Here is a 23,921-nt window from a genome sequence, read left to right as displayed (position 1 = left end):
TTAATAATATGAATAATTTTTTTTCTAAATTACTAAACTACTACACTATATTATATTATACTATACTATATAAATACTATAAGCTAACCTTTATAAAGTAAAATGTTTTCATGGATTTTAAAGGTTCTTCATAAGAACCATCTTGCTTGAATCATAAATTGAGAAATTTAGATTTCGAGGATGGACAACATTGACATGATAAGCATAAAAGGGTCAGTTGCTCTTCTGTCGCATCATTGGGCTCATTTTCTGGTGCAAAGCACTTCTGTGTATCCGAATCCTTATGTAAACTGCCCAGTGGTGTTGAGCCCAGCTGGAAGCTGTAATTGCTGACCAGAGCAGCTTTTATGAAGGCCCTGTATTCTTGTATTCCAAGTATTGCTTCCGTTGGTTTAGAGAAATGCACTGGAAGAAAGAATGACCTTATGTGAAATAAAATAAGCGCTATGTTTTCATCAGCCACCTTGTAATTATCAATGGTGCTCACTAAGCAAAGCATTACCACTGCTTATACTTGCAGTTATTTGAACACACCCATAAGTATTAAAGTTCAGTGAATACATCATCTTACACCATTGTGCTATAGACATGAGTGATACATCAAATTGTTTGCAAGCCAGTAGACCTCTGACTCTTTCCATAAAAGGTCAAATCTTGCCACCAGAATATTATAGATTAACAGATGAGCTTTTTTCATTTGAGTAATAGCAGTTTACTTAGATGGAAAAAAAAAGTATTTTAAGGATTTTGCTTTACTTGTTAAACTCTTGTACTATATATGAGTATATCTGGCAGTTTCTCTGGAAAAATGCTTGTGTTTGCTCGGAAATGGATTATGTTCATTGGAAGACTTTGTGTTTGTTTGCAAAACCTATTTGTTTGCTTACAAAATTTAGTATTAGCTTGTTTAAGGATTAAGTTTCCTGAGATACTTGGTATTTGCTTGCAAATTTTTGATTTTCTCTAGTAAACGTGTGACATAAAACTTGTTCATTTGAAAATGTTAGCATGCACTTGCTAAACTTTTGTTTGCTTGCAAGAATTTGTACATTCACTTTAAATTTCCTCATGAAACTTGTTTTCCATTCAGACGAGAAACTTGCACTCGCACAAATATTGCGCCCCCCCAGTGACTTTGCATTCACTCATAAACATTTGCTTTTGTTCACAATGGTATTGTATTACCTGAGCAACGTTGTGTTCATTTGTAAATGCTCTTTATTGCACTTTTTTTTGTGTTACCCCTACCCTACCAAAACCACGGCGTTGAAAGAGGAGAAAAAATAAATAAATATATATATATATATATACACACACACACACATACATACATACATGCATATATGCACATACACACATACATTCACGCGTCATTCCAGAGTTCCTGAGTTAACAGTGAGAAAATAGAGTGTACCATATTTGTTTAGTCCATATATTGTCATTTAACATGAGAGGCTTGGTAACATCCAAAAGAGGGAATATACAAAAGAGGTGCATCTTAATACAAAAATATAAGAAAAAAATTATGAATAAAATGGGAGGAAAAAAATCAACAAATTAATAAATAATAATTTTAATAAAAAAATAATTTAAAAAAAAGTTGACAGTGAGGAAATACATTGTCATATTTTAGTCAATATGTTCTCATTTGACATGAGGAGTTTAGTAACATCCAAAGAGTATAATAGAAATAACGTAGAGAAAATAAAATAAAAATAAATAAATTTCCTAAAGACCCGGGAGTTCTTCAAAGTATTTGATAAAGGGGGACCATTTGTCTAGGAACTTGCGTTTGAAAATATAATATTAATGTTTTTTATTATCAGTAGAAATTAAATGCTGCTTCTCATTTTATTATGCAACAATTGGATGGAAAAAAGAAAATTTAAAAGGATTTAATCTTTCCACTTTTTTATTCATTCTACAGTTAGACAGACGAGTTTATTTTTGCAGTGTTATGAAATGTGTGTAGTTATTAACCACTTTAGCTGTCAGCATCTATAGTTTCACCTCCCATTATATATATCGGGAATAGCGAGCAGCATTGAAGTAGAAGGCTCATGTTTTTTCCATTAAACCATTACTTTTTTGAATGGACTTCATCAACTTTCCCTTTTGTCTTCTCGCCAAGAATGAGCTTGTCTGATTTGCTTCAACTCTTTTACTATTGATTTCAGACAAAGTGTTTTTTTTTTTTAGCTGAATCTGATTGTATTAAACTGTATCACCCTGGAGAATTTCCCAGGTACTTCTGTTACTCCACTCTCCAATGGAAAGTGCATATGTGTGAGTTTGGAGCTCACCCATTGTATTAGTGTCTTCCCAGGGGAAGTCCTGCTTTTGCACTGATCCTGATGGTTCTTTCCACTCCACAAAGCACAGAGGCTCATCAGATAGAGTCAGACTTGTGGAAAAGGAAACTGCACAGTTTCTTTTAGGGTCCACAGTCTTGAACTCTTCTTGACTGCAAATATTTGAGGAGTTTATTTATTCATTCATTTTTAGCAATCTTTATTTCAGAGGTTGCCACAGGGGAATGAACCGCAAACTATTTCAGCATACGTTTTACACAGCGGATGCCCTTCCAGCTGCAATCTAGTATTGGGAAACACCCATACACATTTATATTTCACTATACCGCATGTCTTTGGACTGTGGTGGAAACCCACGCAAACACGAGGAGAACATGTCAGGACTCAAACCAGTGACCTTCTTGCTGTGAGGCGACAGTGCTAACTACTGAGCCACCATGCCAGCCCCTATTTGAAGAGTAAGGAGTTAGAAATTCTTAGACAATAATAAGTCAATTGGTGGATTCAAATGTTAATTGTTGGGAGTACTTATAATGAATCATTAGAAGGACTGACTCAAAATAAACATTTGTTCCTGAATCAGAGTGCATTGTTGGTTCTTTGTACTTTTTGGTTCAGTAAAAAACAAGCAGTTCATTTGAGTCATTCAAATGTGAATCAGGCTGGATTTTTCTTTTTATGCACCATTTCCTCATGAGTTGAAAATTATTGATTGGATTCAGTTAAATTAACCAATTGATGAGTCATTTGTACATGAGTCAGACTCTGGTTGTCTGCAGGCTTTTGGTTTAGTATACAGTAGTTCATAAGAAAGACTACTGTATTTTTCTTTGTTTTTATCCTGTTGCACAACTTTTGTTGTGTTTATGATTCATGAAAAAGAACCAGCTTACAATTTGTAATTTGGTCTATTGTTTTGCTTATGTTTCAGATTCACTTAAAATAACCAGTTCAAATGAGTCATGAATCAGATTAAGCAGGTTGTAAAGTGTTTTTAAATCTCCTAAAAGAACCAGTTTGAGTTATTTGGTAGTACATCAGACTATTCTGGTTATGTTGGATGTTTTTGATCCACTAAATCATCCATATCATATGAGCAGTTTTCCTTAATCAGTTTACACTGATTTACACCTTTACAGTATAATTTCCACCTAAAAAATTCAGTTCAGGGGTCTTTTCTATTGTAAACCAAACCAAGCTGTATTTAATTTATCAAAAAGAACTGTTTTGTGTGAGTTATTTATCCATAAATCGGACAATATTGGTCACACTCTAGTCTAGCTAGAAGCTTTTATAGCATGTTATGATCTTCCTGTTATCATAAGAAATTGCAAGGTTTTGCAAAAGTCACGCTTCATCATGTTGCCAGAAGTTAATAATGTCAACTTTTTTTCTTCTTCATCTGTCCAGTTATACTTTCTTAAATCCAATTCGCCCTCAAAGCGAATCTTACGCATTCCAGGGCTTTTCTCTTGTATGAAGTGCCCTAAGTGTGACATCTCTCAATGCGGCCCAGAATAGTGTGAGGAATGCAAGCCCAGGAAATGTAATAAAGGCCTCCTGATGTGAGAGAACAGACAGGGTCAGGGTACTACTAACAGAAACCTAAGCATGAAGGGACTCATTTACACCACTCCAAGGGACCGTAGGGACCTTTTCACATAGTGGTCTATTGAATTGTCCACTGTAATCATATTAAATTCCAAATTTTGATTTTTGATTCATGCAAAGGGTAAAGACTTTATTGTTTATCTATAATTGTTACCTGCAACTTCTTACTACCATTATCCTCCAAGGCTCGGTCCTCGTAGCTCTTCTGTTTTGTATGGACACGACTGTAGACCTGCAAGTGTCTCATTCGGTCACACCATTTTGACAACAACATTTTTTATGTGAGCTAAGAAATGCAATGGCAAAGCCAAAGGTGGAAACATAGAATGACAAGAATAAGTACTTCAGATCCGTCATTACACAACTAATCTACAAGACCATAGTGGACTCGTTTTAATCGTAACCATCCGATGCAATAGCTTGACGAACTGATGAAAGACCTGAAGATCGTCAGTGCTAACCTGCCTTTGTGATTTTATAAAGGCATCATTACAGAGAAGCAAGATTAAAACTAGGATGGGTATGTTTTATTTTTTCAAAATGTACCATCCAAAAAATAAGTGTTTTCAAAAATTCCAATATATCGGTACTGAAATGTTTAAAACAATACAATCTTGCTTTTGTTTCAATTCTGGCTTTCAATGCTGACGTGTTGTCTCTTTTTGCTAAATCTCTAAAGGGAATAAAGGTAACCCTCAGTAATAATATTAAGATGATTTAATCTTTTGTTTCAAACCTAAAATAGGATAAAATTGCATTAATTTTGTTTTACTAGTAATTTATTACCTTTTGAACGTAAGGACTGCTGATATATGGTTTATATATTTATGTATTTTAATTTGTACACTCTTAATGTTGAATTTATTCCTAGTTGTCACCGAATATCAATATTTTTCAAGTGATTGAATAGAAGTTGGAAATACCATAGCCCATTATTTATAATGATGATTCTGTTGGGTTGCCCACTTCAACTGTGTGTAATTTCACACTTTGACATTTATATGACAGGCAGTTTTTAAATTGTGACATTTTTAGAAAGGTTTAACAATTTTTTGGTTTCAAAATATAGGTCATTTATTTGGTCATTTTGGTCTATGGTGCAGTGTTTCCCCTAGGATTTTTTACAGCTGTGGTGAAAGGCCTTTTACACATATCTACCAACTACCTATGGCATTATTTCAATGATTAATGTCATGAGTGCAGTATTATTGCAAGTTAAGATCACATTCATGTAATACGAGCATGCAAATCTCTTTGCTTGCGGACCGATGTCTTCTGTTTGTACATAAAACTTCTTGCACGCCCTCAGATAAACACCGCTGAAGTGCAGATTTTCTGGTGCTCTATCAAATAAATGCTGCTTAACTGCGATTTGGTGTAACAAGTATGTCTCCAACATTTATTAGATTTGCTAGGAATATTTATGAATGTCTCTAATAGACCTACAGATCTGCATTAATGTGTTCTGAAGTGAAGTGAAATGGCTATAAACTCAAGCAAGATATAGTCATTGCATGCAGATCCATAGTCCTTTAGCTATAAAGTATAATTATGCAAATGGTGTGTATCTTAACTAAAAACTATGTAGTGTTTGCAGCCTCACGCATCATGCACCTCAGTCAGAATGTCACCATAAAGGACTTTTAATATCACACAGCTAGGGTTGTAACAATATACCGGTATGACGGTCTACCACGATTTGAACGTGCACGATTATCATACCATGAACAATTGCATATCAACGGTTTTAACCCTTAAAGACCGAGACAGCCGCCCGCGGCTAAAAATAAGTATTGCTCTTAAATGTTTAATAACTTTTGATCCGCTGATCAGATTCATACAATTCAAAGATTGGCATAAAGAAGAGAATCTCAGCTTTCCAGTGCTGTATCACATAACATTCGCGGACTTTCAGAGGCTCTGGAATCAGTGCGATTACGTCATCAAAATTTGACAACGCTGATTTGATAAAGAAACGCTCGTCACTGTGTCTCCGGACAAACCAGACATGATACATTGATGCATTGTCCCTCCTCCATGCCCAGATTGGTTCAAACTCGCTATATCACAACCAATAAGCATAGGTTTTGCTTTTGTTTTTGGACCAACAATGAGCTTTTTGAACAACACGGAATGAGAGATAGGCTGTACATTTATGCGCGGCTAAAAAAAAAAAAAAGTTTTGCATGAAATAATTCTCATACTAAGTACTTTTGCATGCACAGCAGCACAGAAACATTACAAAACAGTGACACAGCAAAGACGAACTGCTGCTCTTGCTGTTTTCAAAAGACGCAAATGAAGGTGCAGCTGTTTGTCTGCATTGCAGACAACCATATCCAAATCCATATCCACAGACAACCATATCCATGCTGGCACATAAAACCTGAGGATGTTCCATATTGAATCTAGTTTCGTTATGTAACTATTTATAGTATAGTAAATATTTATATCTATTTTTTTACTGAGGATTTGCACCATGTTTATTTGGACTTTGACACATTATTTATTATTTTCTTATTTTTTTATTTGTTCATTGTACAAGTGGACACATTCTCTCACCTCAGCGGTCAAGATTAAGTCCTGAAAATCTCAACATGCTTACATTTCTTCATCACAACCTAGACTGAAAAAAACAACGCTTTAAATACATGTTTACAGCCATAAACTTGGTATTGCACTTTTGGTCTCCCATTTATCCTGCTTATAAGGGCGGACAGTTTAAGTTTGTTTTTGTCTAATCTTAAAAGACCTTGCTTGTTTATTCCTTCTAATTTAATTTATTAAAATGGGAAATTTTTCAGTTTATTTTTATAAAAGACTTCTATAGTTCTATTAAAATGGTTCTTTCAAAAGTTTGTTGAAATAAAACCTTTGTTCAGTCAAAAAACGTGTTCTTATTCTTTTCAGGGTCTTTGCTATGAGAATTACTATTTAATACCGTATACCGCGAAACCGTCAAACCGTGGTATTGTTTTAGACGATTATCATACCGTAAAAAATTCATACCGTTACAACCCTACACACAGCACTACTGCGGTTACAGAAAAGTTCACGCTGTTATAGTCCACCTAACCTTTAATACGTTTTGGTGTGATTATAACTCACTATAAAAAATAAAAAATTACTAAAGAAGCTGTAATATGACCGTGGCGGGATGAATTTTGCTGTGGAACCCGGCTGTGGATGAATGAATGTAGTGGAAACCATGTGCTGGTGTATTGCATTTGTCTTGAGACGTAAATTTCACAGTTTGTCTATTTATGACTGGCATTTATGATGTAAACACATACTTGTGTCTTCTTCCTCCATGCCAGTGTCACCTTGTTCCACTTCTCAGTTAACAACACCCCCTTTTTCCAGTTACCATTGATGTTCACCAAGGCACTCTTATGACTTCTGTTTGGATAGTGGTATTGCTGACTTGGAAGTGCCTCATCCATGGTCTTTCCCGTTCATCAACAATGTCTTTTTATGATTCAAACACTTGGATAACTGCAGCTATTTATGAAAGACATGATTTGTTAATCATGGTATGCGAACATCAAAAAGACTAAATACCTGGAATGTGGCCCCCAAAACAGCAGTGACCAGCGATGACAGCACCCTCTCAGATGCCAAAGTATGCATTGCAGGACATGGGTAGAGAAGTGTCTATTTTATCATCGCCCCAAAGTAGACAAATTCCACACATTTTCCAGTGGCATGAATATGTTGTATGAATTGACACATGGCCAGATTGGAATGGACTGAAGCACATGGTGTATAGGTGCACTTACAGCATGTCCGAATCCACTTTTGCTTGTTTAATGCACAAAAACGCTGGACCTGTTTACTTTAGAATGGGTTTATTTGGTCAGTGGCAGAATCTATTTTGGTTGCATAGAAATAGCAATGCACCAACAATGAGCTTTAACACCTTGTTTTCTGACTAGCATGCACTTGGGTGTACAAAAGAGCGCACATCCATTTTTATTTACACAGGACCCAAAATATTATAGTTTTGCTGTTTTAAATTTGTTTCTATTTCAATATATTTTTACATGTACTGTAATTTTCAATTTAGATTTAGATAATTTAATTAATTTGTTTGTTTGTTTGTTTGTTTGATTTAAGGTTTAAATTTGTTAACAAATTTCTTTTTAGCTTTTCATTCTGTTTTAGTTTCACATTTAGCATAATTAATTCTAGTTTAACAGAGGTAATAAAATCCAGTGTCAACCAGAGCAATGTTTGCACAGCTTAAATTAACTCTTGTGCAAGCTTCTTAGTAGGTAAAATAAAATAATTGTTTGTACTGGCCCTGATCCGAAAACCATACATATACAGCTTTAATGAATAAACAGATTTTAAACAGAAGATCATATATATGAAGATATGAAGTTAGACATGCCTAGTTTACATTTTTTTGGCAATTAAAGAAAAGTTGGAACATTTTGTCTGATTTGTTTATCTATAAAAGCAGCATCTGCTGAAGGTCTATTAAGGTCATTTTCTGCCATAAAATGAGTGCTTATTAATAAAATGTTGATTATTTTTTGCCAATTATTATTGTAATTATTATTTCAGTGGCTTTTGATGGCTTCATTTAGTTTTAATTTTTTTTTAAATTTGTGTTTTTTATGTTAATGAAATAGAATTTGGCCAGTACAGGGCTCGAAATTGACATTTTTGCTTGGTAGCACAGGTGCTCCTAACTTTAAAAATTTAGGCACATCAGCCAAAATTTATTCGCACCCACCAATTATAAGCACTGTTACTACAAGTGTTATACAAACATATTTATTGCATTTGAAATCAACACTAATCAAACTAACAAGCAAAAAAAAATTTAAATAAATAAATATATATATATATATATATATATATATATATATATATATATGTATGTATATGTGTGTGTATATATATATTTTATGCATTTTAACATTATTTATATATATATATATATATATATATATATATATATATATATATATATATATGCAAGTGTAAGGAAAATATGTCTCAAAGAAATCCCATTATCACAAGAAAATAGATTTTATAACATAACTGAGTGAGCAAAAGATACACCGGCCCTGCACACACTGCTTGACATGAATCTGTTAACGGTTTAACTGTGCTGTTCTCATGGGTGGTTTCTGATATTGCACTGATGCTTTTGACATGTACTCTACCTTATTATATCCATATGTCATGTTAATAGACATACCGGTCTTTTTATGAGTAATGTTATTAGTTTACTCAGTGTAAGCCTGTTTGCGATGGTGTACGTGGTGTTAAATTTGACATATAGCTGCCCCTTGCACGGCGGAGAGCATCTGGGGATTATATGAAGGATTAAACAGAAGCTCTCGTGCTAGATGTGGCTAACAGTTAGCTGAAAATTCCATCCCACAGACTTTTCATAGCGGACTTGAAGCCAATGAAAGTCTTTTATCCACTCTTGGAAAAGTGTAGAAGGTGGATTAACAGTCAGCACATGATCACTACTAAGATGTGTCATTATTTGTAACTTTAGATGCCATGGTTTCTAAAACAAAATCTGTCAGTGTTATCTTCATTCTCATCTTCAGCGCTTTACAATTTTTCGCGGTAGTAGCTCTCTCTGTCATCCCAAGCAAGAAGGCAGATATACGGCTGATATTAACCAATCATTCATGTTCAGTGCTAGAGCAGTGGTGGGCCAATAAGAAGAGCGCAAAGGCAGGGCAAGCATTACTGACTTGGCTTTGTTTACTGCAGCAAGTTGACATGACAACTGTTTTAAACCATTCCTGAGTGCTGCATTTCAAGTGCAGACAAAGAGCTTAGAGATGCATTCTGCGTGAATGTCTCCCGAGTCTGCGCATGTGGTGAACATTTTGCAGTAAAAACTGGTCGCACACAACAATTTTAAGCACTCGCAGAAATGCTCCTAAATGTATTTTGAGGTCGCATAGATAAAATAGTTTTAGCCTTAGTTTTAGTCTTATTTACTTAACTTTGCACAGGACATAAAAATAATAACTTGTATAAAACTAGCAAAAACGCATTGTCATGATGGGTGTAAACTTACGTCTCAAACTCCCAACAGAGTCTGGCTGCAGATGTGCACTTGCAACTTCAGGCTTGCATTTTCTGACTTGCACTCTCACAAAGAGCTTAGAATGACCTAGAGGCGACACTCAATAGAACGTTCCAAAAAAAAGCGATCGGCTGTCCATTGGATCTTATTGCTGAAGCGATGGCAAGCAGCTGCTCTGTTTTTTATTTATTTATTTAAAAAGCATGTTAAAAAAACTGAGATACAACCTGAAAGACGACAATACAACACTTATTATGACAATCATCAGCACTTTAATAGTTCATTTTACAGACTTATAATATGCTGCTGTTCTATTGGAGTTTTCATTCCAAAATGGCCGCCGCGTCATTTAGTGGCTGTTTCCCAAGTTGCACTAGAGCAGGGGTGTCAAACTCAATTCCTGGAGGGCCGAAGCCCTGCACAGTTTAGTTCCAACCCTGCTCCAACACACTTACCTGTAGGTTTCAAACAAGCCTGAAGGACTCAATTAGTTTGATCAGGTGTGTTTAATTAGGGTTGGAACTAAACTGTGCAGAGCTGCGGCCCTTTTGGAACTGAGTTTGACACCTGTTCACTAGAGTGTCGCAAAGAGCTTAGAATGACCAAGAGGCGACACTCTAGGGTAATTTGGGAAACAGCCACTAGAGGGCGTGTCAGCCATTATGGAATGAAAACTCCAATAGAACAATTGGGGCTGTTGCTGGGCGCTGCTGTTAAAATGGAACGTTCTATTGATTGAGTGTTGCCTCTTGGTCTATCTAAGCTCTTTGAGTGTCGCCTCTTGGTGATTCTAAGCTCTTTGACTCTCGGGCAACTGCGCTTCCCCTGCAAGAACGCCATTTACAATCGCCACCTGTGCCCGCTTGCATGAAAGTCCTTCAGTAATTTAACTTAAGGGTGTCCCTGAGGTGGAAAAATCCCTGAGGTATGGGATTTCATTAGGATCATTGCAACAAACCTAACCTGTTACCCTTACCTAAGAGGCTTTTTTTCTAACCGTTTCATTGTAGTTTCTGGCATATGGCAACCAATGACGGCGACGGGCACAGCATTTGCTATACGTAAACAGATCGTAATGAACCGTGAGTCGAGACATTCCCTTATCGAGTCGATCTCAACATTGTTTGCACGACCTATAAAACTGGGCTGGGATCATGTAGAGACTTATGAAGCTGCACTGAAACTGTGATTTCATATATAGATGCACTGCTGCGCAGACGTGTATATATTAGTTTATTTATTAAATTGTTTTATTAAATTATTTATCTACAGTCCTGGGAGTCCTTTATCTAAAACAATTTTCTTTGGGTCAGTATACTTGCATGTTGTCATTTGTGCAGGTGTCGATTGTAAATGACGTCACTTGCAAAGGAAGTGTGGGTGCCTGAGCGTGCAAGCCTGAGAGTGCAAGTCTGAAGGTGCAAGTGCAACTCTGTAGCCAGTCCCTTCTCCAAACTTCAATCAAGACCATCAATTCAGCCCTAAAGAAACGCCATATGCTTATTCTAAACGCTCCTTCCCAAATCAATCGTTCTATTCTCCTTAAAGCTGACAATACACAGGGCAACTTATTAAGCAATGTTGATGGTAAATTTTGGGAAAATATGCCAAAAAAGTGCAACCATGATGAGACACAGGGTAACCAATTAGCGCAATGGGTTACAGGTACAATAACGTTGCCTATTTTTAATGGGAAAGTAGCCAAACAGCAAAGTTTCCCTGTGTCATCAGCTTTAGATCATTATTTACTGATGCTACCTGGTCTTTTCTATGGCATTCACTACAAAAAAGTGAAATTTGACGTTTTGTCCTATTGATTTTTTGACTTGCTAATTGTCCCTCCTTCAAATATCTAGACCAGATTGTGCATGACCAGTTGTCTATTTTTGTTCTTGACCGGTGGCTTTGAATTTAAAATGGCAAGCAGTGTGTGATTCTTGCAAGTAATTGAAGGCTATTAACCTTTATCTCCTTCTACACTCCCTCATGGAGTTAACATCCTCTCTAATGAGGGACGTCGAGAGGCAGAAGGAAGAAGTGAATCATTATTCTGTTTTAAATAAATCTTGCATCAAATGCGTTAAGTATTTTTCAGTCTCCAGGCCTGTGTGATCAGATCACAGTTTGCTCCTTTATCTCAGTAAACATTTGGCTTACCGAATAAATCAAAACTCTTTATTAAAACCAGATGTATTTCTGCTTGTTCTCCGGATAGTCTGGGGGATTGACTACACGACATAAACTGGCTTTTCTTTATTTAATTTTTTCTTTTGTAACCTGGTAACGTAATATTTAATCATTTAGAATTCTGAAAGCTATAAATCCTGTTGCTGTGGTGCAGATGTACATACAAACACTCTTCTTGGGCTTTATTTTCCTTTAAATCAATAGACTAGCATGTGATCTATGACAGGGGCATGAACTGGAGAACCTTTACCCGAATACATCACTTTATTGTACCTAACACCCTCTAATTAATATTAACGGGTAATAGCTGAGCAGATAAAAGCATGTATGTCTTCACACTGGTTGTTAACAGTACTTTATTTAGTTTGTATAATGAAGTATCACAATTTTATTATATTTGCTATTGGGTTGCTAGGCTGCTTTTGCTGCTTTATTACTTCCTTCTGTGTGAGATATTTAACGTGTTTATTGGAGACAGAAGGAAGTTAAGAAGGGACTGTTCGAGAGCTGTAAATCTAGATTAATTTGAACATTTGCACACAAGCTGTTCAGAGTTAGGACTTTTACCCCCCAAGCCTAATTTATATATATATATATATATATATATATATATATATATATATATATATATATATATATATATATATATATATATATATATATATATATATATAAATAATATTTATAAATAAATAAAAATAAAATATATATATATATATATTTTTTTTATTTTTATTTTTTTATTTATTTATAAATATTATATATATATATATAAATTAGGGGTGTAACGATACACTCAGCTCACGATATGATGTGTATCACGATATAATGTTCACGATTCGATATGTATCACGATATTTGGGAAAAAAATTGAAAATTTAACTGTCTCTGGAAAATAAAACAATTTAAAAACTTCTTAAAAATATTATTAAAATGACAGAGACAAAATTAAGGAACAATTTAAGTAAAGGTGCAAAAAAAATAAGCTTTCTATTCAATTGAATTTAACAGTAAGAGCTTAAGGCTTTGCTTGGTCACTTGCGTTTTTTGTGTGTGCAAAATAAAAAAATCCACATTTCCAGGTATTTAATTCATATTTAATTAAATTCATTTAGAGATATCTCTAATTACAATTGTGACTAGTCAAAACTCATTTAGAGATATCTGCAAATATTTTTCAATGGAAGTCAATGGAGGAATATGACTAGTCAAAATATATTTGCAGATATCTCCAATCTGATTTCATACTAGTACAATTGTAATTGCAGATATCTCTAATTGTCATTCTGACTAGTCGAATTATAATTATGACTAGTCAAAATATAATTAGAGATATCTCTAAATATATTTATGGATAATCAGAACAAAGGTTTAAATGCTAAAACGGCTTGCCATACGCGCACATCTATTAAAGTCTGCCCTCTGTAGTAACAGTTCACTGTCAGCTCACGTCATGTGTGATTTTGCGGTGGGAACATTATATGAAGACAGAATGATATTTTAGGGTGAATTGTACCTTATAAATACAGTATGCGACTCTTTTAACACCATTAGGAGGTATCCCTGTCGCTGTGCAAAGTATGTAGATCACTGTGAAGACTTTAAAACTTATGGTGTTTGACCCAGTATGTGTGTCAAAAAGCGGACGAGTCTAAAGCAAAGACTGTACAACCGAAATGTTGCCAGACGTCTGATTTTGAGAGGATGGGCCATCCTCTATTTCAGCTCCAGTCATCTTGGTCTGCTAACATTACTGCTGCTGCAATCTGAACTCACATGTGACAGCAGGTGGAACGTAGCTCACGTGCAAACAGCTCAACTAATAAGAGAAAACGGACGTCATATCGTAATCAAATCGTCATAACGCCACGATGCATATTGTGACATTTTTGCATCGCAATAAATCGTACAACAATAAATCGTTACACCCCTAATATTTATATATACACACACACACATCAAATAGATTTGATGTGTTCCCGCTGTTAACGTTAGTCGGCCCCAGTCTCCCATACATTTTGCAGAGCACCAAAACTATAAGTTCATCAGGGCCTCTATAAGTTTAAGCCGAACCTCTTTCACACCACTGCATTAGTCTTTCCTTTCCCATCAACTAATTTGTCTGCATTCTTACTTGTGGAAGCTTGTTCCTCTATATTTGTATTCAGGGCACTCATTTTGTAGCTTTCTGCGATGGAGCAGCTTAACCTGCTGAGCGCTGGCAGCGTGTCTGTGATGTACGTCATCACACAAGTGACATCATGCTCATTCTGAGCACGGAAAGTCATTCAGTGACAAATGATACAAGGTATGAGCTCTAATATATAATAAAACATACGTATGCAAATTCTTATCGAAATACCGGAAATGGGTTTAAATATCATATCAGCGGTGTATATATTTATATTGAATTATTGTCCAGCCCTAATTTTAAGTTCATGTTTTTTCATGAATTTTAAAATAATATTGCAGTATTGTAATTTTTGAGCTCAAATGGCTAGTAAATCAAGTGATCAGACATTGGAAGATGTGGCAAAATGTAAGTTTAAGGCCTGTGAAAACCGGGACTCTTTTCCCCATTGTTTAATGTTTTGTGACTAAACAAAGGGATCTAATGTGATCGTGGACACAATCATGCAAAAAATAGCAGTCGTTAAACCATTACTTTGAAAAAATGGTGGCTTTGTTTGAACTTAAAAAAATGTCTCTAAAGTCTCACAATAAGCAGGATTGAAAAGAGTCCCGGTGTGCATGAGCCTTTAGGCCCTGATTTTACAAAACAAGCCTTTTCCGTCCCGTAGTTTTTTAATGTTGAAAATTAGAAATTTTGAGTCCCCGGTGCCCTGCTGGTGCAAACAGAACGCTAAACAATGAGGACTTTGTTATTTTTAGGCCATATGGAGTTCAAGCAGATGATTAAAGATGATTAAAAAATTCCCTCTGCCTCCTACTAGCACATTAATATGTCATTTATATTCAGCCGGCAGTGGAAACATAGGTGCACACTGATTTACAAGGATCTCTTGTCTTCTTTTATTGAGGATATGCGCACCAGGACAACCTTGCGTTCTCCATATAAGCGTCCTCAGGAGCGTCTTGTCTGCTTTTTGTCCTGTGCCAGTCTGTGGTGCTCATTAAAGCACTCCGGAGATTAACCTCCCCTGTAAAGTTGAAAGCCAAGTATAGAGCTCAAATCCTTTGACTTATAGTCTGTTAGGATTTAATAGTCTCCCTGCATAAATGTCCAATGCTGCAGCGACTGAGGAATGTTTGATTTAGCATTGAGCTGTCAGCTCTTCTTTAACACTTGGCCAGGTAGTCATTTAAGCTGGAGATAAAGGTTACAGTCTTTTTTTAGGTGAGCAATTATTTTTATGTTAATTTATGTAATGTGACAACCAAATGCACAACACCGTAATCATCATTTGTATAAGAATGAAATATAATGTTGGTAAAGCAACACAGCTTCAATGAAAATAATTGTAGTCATAATAATGAACATGATGATTTTAAATCATTTTTCACTCATTCAATATTTAAGTAGATATATGGAATAGGCATGAGCTAGTATAAGATTCTGATAGTAAGATAACCTTGGGTGAAAATATCAGTTTCACAGTTTTACGGTATTATGATTACTGCTTCAAAATATATTGTTATTAAATGTCTGGGTAAAAAACAAAACCTTTTCCCCCCTTAAACACAATATATTCTATTCTGAGAAATTTTTAAAAATATTTTGTAACAGAAAATATGGCAGAATAAATAATTCAAATGAATTAGACTAAAAACACAGATTTCACTACATTTGAATACAGCATCTTGGATGTCTTTTCTGCTGAAGATACTGTTGATACTAAAAAAAACTTAAAACAAAACTGAAAAAAAAAAACCTTACAAATACCATAGAAACGGTATAGCAGAAAATGTTGGCGGTTATTAATACCTTGACTTTTTCAAACCGCAGTATACCTTGAAAATGGTTATCGTCTCGTATGTAGTAGCGTGTGTGTGTGTGTGTGTGTGTGTGTGTGTGTGTGTGTGTGTGTGTGTGTGTGTGTGTGTGTGTGTGTGTGTGTGTGTGTGTGTGTGTGTGTTTGTATAACCTTTAAAATAAATAATTAGAATTTTGAATTTTACCTATTATAGTTTGGAATGTATGTATATTTATATTATGTCATTTTTATTAAAGCAGTAAAGTAATACATTTATAAAATGAATAATAAAATGCATAAAAGAGCAATATCACACTTGTAGCTGTGCCTTAGTGTCCCACCAGTGATGATATACAGCAATATCACACTGCTACTCGTGTGATAATGTGTTTATACAACAGTTTGACAGTATAATTGTGTATATAAAAAAGAAAACCAAACACTGAGAGTTTAGAAATCCTTTTATAGACCTTTTTCTTAGAATGCAAAATTACCCATTATGCTTTGCGTGTATGCGCAAGGAGAATGCTAAGAACTTCCGGCTGGCAGCTGATACCTGTAAACATTCACATTCAGACAGCTTTGAAACAATAATTTTACTCTATTTTACTTGGTTTTAATGTCTTTGAACTAATACTGTTGTTGATCAGCACCATTTACTGGGTTGATTATTTAAAAAAAAATGCGATCTAAGTATGAAAGTCATTTACTGCAAGTCATTTACCCTTACTGTCAGACTGTATCTTTGTGTGGCTTTAATGGAGCCTCGCCATCGCTAAAGTGAACAGTTTCTGACTTTTTTCAAATATGCAACCAACCTAAACAAATGTAATTCACTAAAATTTTTGACATACACACACACACACACACACACACACACACACACGTCCCGTCCCATTGACCTATCAATTGAAAGACTGGCACAAAGTGAAAATAAAGAGGCGTTTAGAAGTGACAGAAAAACACATAACGTGGTAAATACTACACACAATCTAACTAAATGAAACATAAACCGCTCCCGATTAGAATAAACTTGCAAATCAGCCAGCAGAGTATCAAAAACTGACTTTTGTTGGTCATTTTTGGAAATTGCATGACTTATAAGCTTGCATACCTGTTAAGTTTCATGCCAGTAATCTGGTTTTCTCTATAATGCTATAAAGTGTTTTGTGTGTGTGTGTGACAGGTCGGGAACGCACACACTGTATTTCTGATGGCAGACAGGTGAACTAGGAGAGCGTTTTTTTTCTTGCGCTTGAACCACATCTGACAGATTAACGGGTTTAACACAAACCTTTCAAAGTTGTGTGTCACAAAAACACTCCATAATACATTCAAAATGCTTTAGAAACCCATTTTTCGGAGCGCAAATTACCAGTTGAAAACGCTCTAAACGAAAGTTCTAAGCATTCTACCTGAAGATGCTGGTCGCTATGGCGCCCTCCATGCAACAGTTAAGAAAAAGGTTTATATGAGGAACTACTTTCTCCCACCATTCATTCACATCTGCAGCTGACGTCAGAACAGCTACTTCCTCAACGTCACTTTAGAGCTAGTATTTAAATGATTATCTAGAGCAATGTCTAAAGTGATGACAAAACGGGTGATTTTGCTGACTGACATTTTAAGACTATAAGGCTGAACAGCATGAAATGCCATCAGTCTACAGAGATTTCCTAGTATTTCCCTGTTGTAATCGGGATATCACAAAAATTAACCCCGAAAAAAAAGCCAAAGCAGCCCAAACACTACTAGATTACTGCTGTTGTGTTTGTAATAAAAAATACACTAACACATGCGGGCAGTTCTTCTTTTTTTCATTTCACTAAACTAGTCTGCTGTAACGAAAACAGGAGACTCAATAGAAACAAACAGATGGCCAACTAAAAAGTGACTATATATATGTATGTATATATATATATATATATATATATATATATATATATATATATATATATATATATATATATATATATATACACACACATACATACAACAGTTCTGTCTGGTTCTCGAATCTGATTGGCTGATAGCCGTGATATCTTTAAGTAATATCAGCACCCGTACAGCCTCTTTACCATTTGTGTATTACTCCGCCCATATACAGCCAGCAAAAAAGCAGACACTACAGATCTAAATTTTAAAAGATGTTTGCTGAGCTGTTTAACTGTCAGCTTATGATTTGAATCCGTAAAAAAATAGTTCTTCATACAAAAGGGTTTTTTAGATTCTCCATGTTTGATTTAGTTTTTATATACACAATTATGTCGTCAAACTGTTGTATAAACGCAACAGTTTATACAACACACTCGTAGCAGTACGAAATGGCTGTATATCGGCACTGGTGGGGGCACTAAAGCACTCGGCCTGCTGCCTCGTGCCAACGCACGCCTCCCACTAGTGCCGATATACAGCCATATCGCACTGCTACGCGTGTGATATTGCTCATATATATATATATATATAAATAAATGTGGCCAACACAAAATACACAAATTGCTGATATCTCTGAGTCCCATCTCACACTAAATAGACTACAATTACTATGGTATAAATACAGCACTGCATCATATAGAGAGATCGATTTAGAATGTCACTTACACGTTTAAATTATGTTTTGATCAACTCCTCTAAGGGCTTATTCTGTGGTTACTGATGTGCTGTATCTCCAAAATGATACATATTTAAAATGTACTCTATATTTTTGAATAAACTGCATAGATGCAATCTAATCAACTACATTCTCACATAAAAAGCCTTAAAAAGTACATTATATTGTTCAACAGCGGCAATATTTGTCAAACTGCTGTGTTCTCTGCTTGTTGCTGTATGTGGGCGGAGTAATACACAAAGCAGAAGGGTTAAGAGGCTGTACAAGTGCTGTTATTTGCAGAAAATTGCACTGCTACCAGCCAATCCAATTCAAGAACGAGACAGAACTCTTGTATAAATAATAATAATAATAATAATAATAATAATAATAATAAATATAAATAAATAATAAAGATGATCACTGTTTTTATTATTATTATTCAAAGTAAATGTTATTCATATTTCAATTTAGTTTTTATTTATTTTAATAATTACTATTCTTGCCCAGTAAGAATCATTCTTCATACATACAATGAAATACATAATTTACAGTGTAATGCTGAATTAATATTACAGCAATTCATTTCTTTGTTCTCTAAATATAACTCTTTACATTGTTATAATAATTTCTTTTACCTTTAATTTGTTGTTTCAGGCAGTGGAGCTACAGCTGTGGTTCAGGCTGCTTACTGTGTGCCCAGGAAGGAGAAAGTGGCCATCAAACGCATCAATCTGGAGAAATGCCAGACCAGCATGGATGAGCTCCTGGTACTGAAACTCTTATTACTTCATTAACTTGCAAATGTGCTTGGGTTCACTGCGCTGGAAATGTCAGTAAAATGGGTTGTTAATTATATTTCATGCTCATATTTTGTATTGGTACTGTATATGAAAACAGCTACCCTACATATGAAAATATCACTTTTGGCTTGATCTCAACTCTGCAACATTTAAAGTCTACACATATAATATGAGAAATGCCACTCTATAAGTCATGGCTCATAAATGCCAACACCTCCAATAAACTAAAAGTGAATAATGTCCTTATAGGCTGAGTCTAATGCATAGAAACAAACTCTCCAATGTTTGTGTTTTTTAGCAGGATTGTTACATTAAATTCTAATGATGTCCCAGTCAGGGATTTGGGTCCTTTAAACTGATTCATTCAAAAAAATTAACATTTACTGTCCATTTACTTGTCCTCAATTGGTTTTTGAACCTTTTCTTGTTTTGTTTTTTAAACCCCAAAGAAGGTGTTGTAAAGAATTTTGGAAACTTGAAAGCTGATGGCTACTGGCTTCCAACTTTCCACAAAATATATTTTTTTTCATAGAGGAAGGAATCTGATCTATACTGTAAAAAATACCCGTAAATTAGCAGTTTCCATATTTTGTAATTCATGTTTTTTATAAAACAATTTCCAGTTTATTTATGCTTTTGAATTGAATAACGGGACCTTAATCTTTATTCCAAAAACTTTTAACCATTTAAAGCTTTTTAAAAAAATCACTTTTATTATATATTTACTAGTTTAAGTGATATCTAGTCTGGGTTACTGTTGTATATTACGATACAAAAAAGTGTTATTACTTATTACACTTATTTAGGGTTGTGAATTGCATTATGGGACCTTGATCTCCAACATCAAAGGTCAGTAATTTAACAAAGTAACTTTTATTTCTCAATATTTCAAACTACTGCAATGTCAATAAAAGTTACTTTGTTAAACTGTTGACTTTTGACATTAAAAATTAAATTTGACACAGCAAAGATCAAGGTCCTATAATGCAATTCACAACCATAAGTTGTATATATATACAGTGTAGAACTATTATCACATGAGGAAATGATGAAAGAGTTGCACTTTTTGGTGAACTGTCCTTTCAATGTTCATTATCTGCCTAGTCCCAGTTTAATATTCATATTGTTCTAATGCTACAAGATTTGCACTTTTTTAAGTTAAAGTTGTTGAAATCAATTACTTCATGGATTTTTTTATGAGGCATGAAAGCAGCGGAGCCCTATATTATTATATTATGCCATGTAGTCTATCGCCCGTGGTTGAGAAGCTGCAGTGCTGTTTTATACTAATATACTAAATACATTTTAAAATTCTGTTTTACAGTTTTGTACAGTTTAATAAAACTCACAACACATTAAAGCATCATAACTTTGCTGCTTGTTAAAACTACTTACTTAAAATGAGTTGAAACAACACCGTTAGTGAGATTGTTTTGGGGCAACTTAATTGTTTTATGTTCAAATCACATAAATTTAAGTTAAGTTACTAAATTTCTTCTGGGACAACATGAATGAATTATGTGGAACCCTGAATTTTTTTTTTACACTGAGTTTATGCAATATTGCATTTAAACCTGACCTTATTAAAACACGATACATTAATCAGACTAAAGGGATTAGGCTCTTAATTATTAAGCTTTTTCAGTGGCACCCCACTGTATTAGATAATGCACCAACTGCACAGCAGTTTAAATGTGCATTTGCACTGTCAGTGAGTAATAATCTGAATTTATTCATAGAAGCGAAGCAGGCAGCACACAGAGTCTGCAATTTTTAGATTGTCTGGAAATCATTATTAACTGGACCAAAGGGAATCACTGTATTGTGTTCAGTTTATGTCAGACTATTTATTTCTTACTCACATTTCCCTAGAATTCTCATTTTAATTGCCTCTCATCCTATTCAAAAACACCCGTTTCTGTTTGCTTTTATTTATTTTTTTTTATGTTGCCATTTCATTACATTCATGTCAAGTTACAGCCAAAGTATATTTTCCATAATCTTGCCCTTACGTTTCTGCACAAATCCCCTTCTCAGTTTATTAACTTCATCTGTCAACTCCTCAAGGAGCTGGAAAGGTCATACTTTTGTTCCTCGTGACCAGACGAAGCTGAATATCTCTGTTCACTGGGAAAAGCTCATATTCCTGATTTACAAAGAGGCTACCAGAAGCTCTCTAATTTTGAGTCAGTAAATGGAGACTTTCTTCCAGTTGAGCTGAATGGGATGCTTTATCCAGAAATACAAATATGAGAAGTTAATTTTACTCATCTTCAGGTCACCCATGATGTTCAGTAGAACAATAAAGACAATTTTTAGCTCTTACTGGGGTTCAGAAAATCCAAGTCAACAGCTACTGGCACTTTGAGGGTAAAAAACATAGTCACAAAGATGCATGGCTCTTGCATTTCTTGCGTAAGGCTTTATCTCGGTTTTGATTATTGAATGATTATTTTTTTTATTATTATTTCTATTTACTTTTTCCTCTCATAGTACACTGAAAAAATAACTTAAGATTTACTTAAAAAATACTTGTAACAGTTTGCACAAGCAAATATCAAGTAAAATTTACAATCTTATATCAGATACAATTAACTTGTCAATAGCATGTAAAATCTACTTAATTTATTTAGGAGTGTTAGGTTAAACATTAAGTAAAAGTTAAATGATTATCTTTACTTTTGAGTCTTTATTTATTTAACTGAACCATAATGTCATTTTTTTGTTTTATCAGAAGGAACGTTACTTGTATTAATTTAAATAAAACTTATTAGTTACAAATTGGTACATTTGGTGCAACTTGGTTTAATTAAGGCACACATCTTCACTTAAAATGTGTTATTTCACTTTAGTTGAAGCAAATTTATTTAACAAGAGTACATTTACTTTATAAATGCTTACTGATGTCAGCGCTAGTGTTGGCTTTTCTGAAAAGCCAACAAAGTATGATTTTCTGAGTAAAGCATCAAACTTTAATGCTGATAATAAAAATGCCAAGACCCAAAGCATAAGTGCTGCTCTTTTGCAAGGTGGCAACCTTAAAACTACATACTCAACAGTCTTATTAATCTACAAACTAATGAAGATTAAACTCTTACAAGTCTTTCTCTCAAATTTAGAGACCTAAGATTGCTTTTTTTTTCAAAATACTTTTCTTCTAATTCAATCCCTTGCAAAGCATGCTGAGAACTATCCATTGCAACATCCATTATCAAAACTTACCTAATATTTCTAGGTTTGCGACGATTAGAAAATATTTAAATATTACGAGTAAATTAATAACTCTTTACACTCATTTCATTTATTACATAAAGTAAATGTGGAAATATTAAATATGTACTTAGAAAATTTTAGTTATCCTTGAAACTTAATATTACAATTTAAAAATGATGAGAGTCAATTTATTAGTTTTCACTAAAAGGTCATTTCTTTCAGTGTATGTTAATATTCTCCTAACTAAGGTTTTTTTAAATAAGCATGTTTCTATTTTTTATAATGTTTAATTAACAAACTATTTCTGGCTATTTGACGAACCCTTCAAACAGATATCAAAGCACACATTGCTTGAATTTGAAGTCATGTGAAGAAAGGTCACAATTCAGTTTTAATGTAAAAGACAAGATTAATTAAAAATAGAAAATACCTTAAATTAATATAATTGAATATTTTATTGTCAAAATGGGAAATGAACAGCATCTTGCAAACAAAACGTTTTAGTTTTTGAAAGTTTTAACAAAACATCAGTGAGTTAAATATTTACTGTTTAAGTTTTTTAAATATAGTTTATTTAATAAAACTTTGTTATCCTGGGAGTTCATTCTGCTAAGGTGACCCCTTATAACTTGAAGAATAAGCTGAAGGAAATGATGCTTGATATTATTATACATTATTACATATTAATAAGTGTGCTTATTAATGCTTAGTGCTTATTAATGCTTAGTAATGCTTAACATATTATAGCTCAGTAAAAAAATAAATAAATAAAAAGAACTAACTAGGCTTCTGAATATTAAATACATTGTCTGCATTTACTTGAACTGATTTACTGAAGGGAGAATACAGATGACACTGGAGCACGGCCCCGCAGGCCTGTTGCTAACTAATACCAAATAAACCACCAAAAAAAAAAAAAAGATTTACCTGGTGTATGAAAGACTCGCATTCTCTTTTTTTGTCAGGTTGCATATGAAATGTGTACTCACTGCAATGTCGAAAGCTCTCAGTTTGTCCACACACTGTAATGCATTTTTGAATGGGATGCCAAACATGTGAAAATTATGTTATAGGCTGTGAAGTTTAGTTTATTTCTGATTAATCGTCTGGCCATATCTCTTATTAACCAAAGCAATCAGTCTGTGCAAGAAATTAAAAGTTATTTACAAAATTATTGTCTTAGCAAATCATTTTTAGCATGAA

The 23,921-nt window shown here is 34.2% G+C and overlaps 1 protein-coding gene across 5 annotated transcripts in view; it reads left to right on the top strand.

The window, feature by feature from the left end:
• Positions 1–23,921, top strand: part of oxsr1b (oxidative stress responsive kinase 1b) — a 143,237-nt gene that overhangs the window by 6,000 nt on the left and 113,316 nt on the right. For all 5 annotated transcript variants that reach the window (XR_015524347.1, XR_015524348.1, XM_087308330.1 and 2 more), the window contains 1 exon segment: positions 19,360–19,472. Coding sequence is in view for 3 of the 5 variants with exons in the window: in XM_087308330.1 (XP_087164456.1) it covers positions 19,360–19,472 (113 nt within the window). In the remaining 2 variants the exon portion in view is untranslated.

Source organism: Danio rerio, chromosome 24 (genome assembly GCF_052040795.2).
Source record: "Danio rerio strain M-AB ecotype USA chromosome 24, GRCz13ab, whole genome shotgun sequence".
In the NCBI taxonomy this organism is placed as follows: Eukaryota; Metazoa; Chordata; class Actinopteri; order Cypriniformes; family Danionidae; genus Danio; species Danio rerio.
The sequence above is the reverse complement of the archived record's forward strand: the minus strand, read 5'-3'. Positions and strand labels throughout refer to the sequence as shown.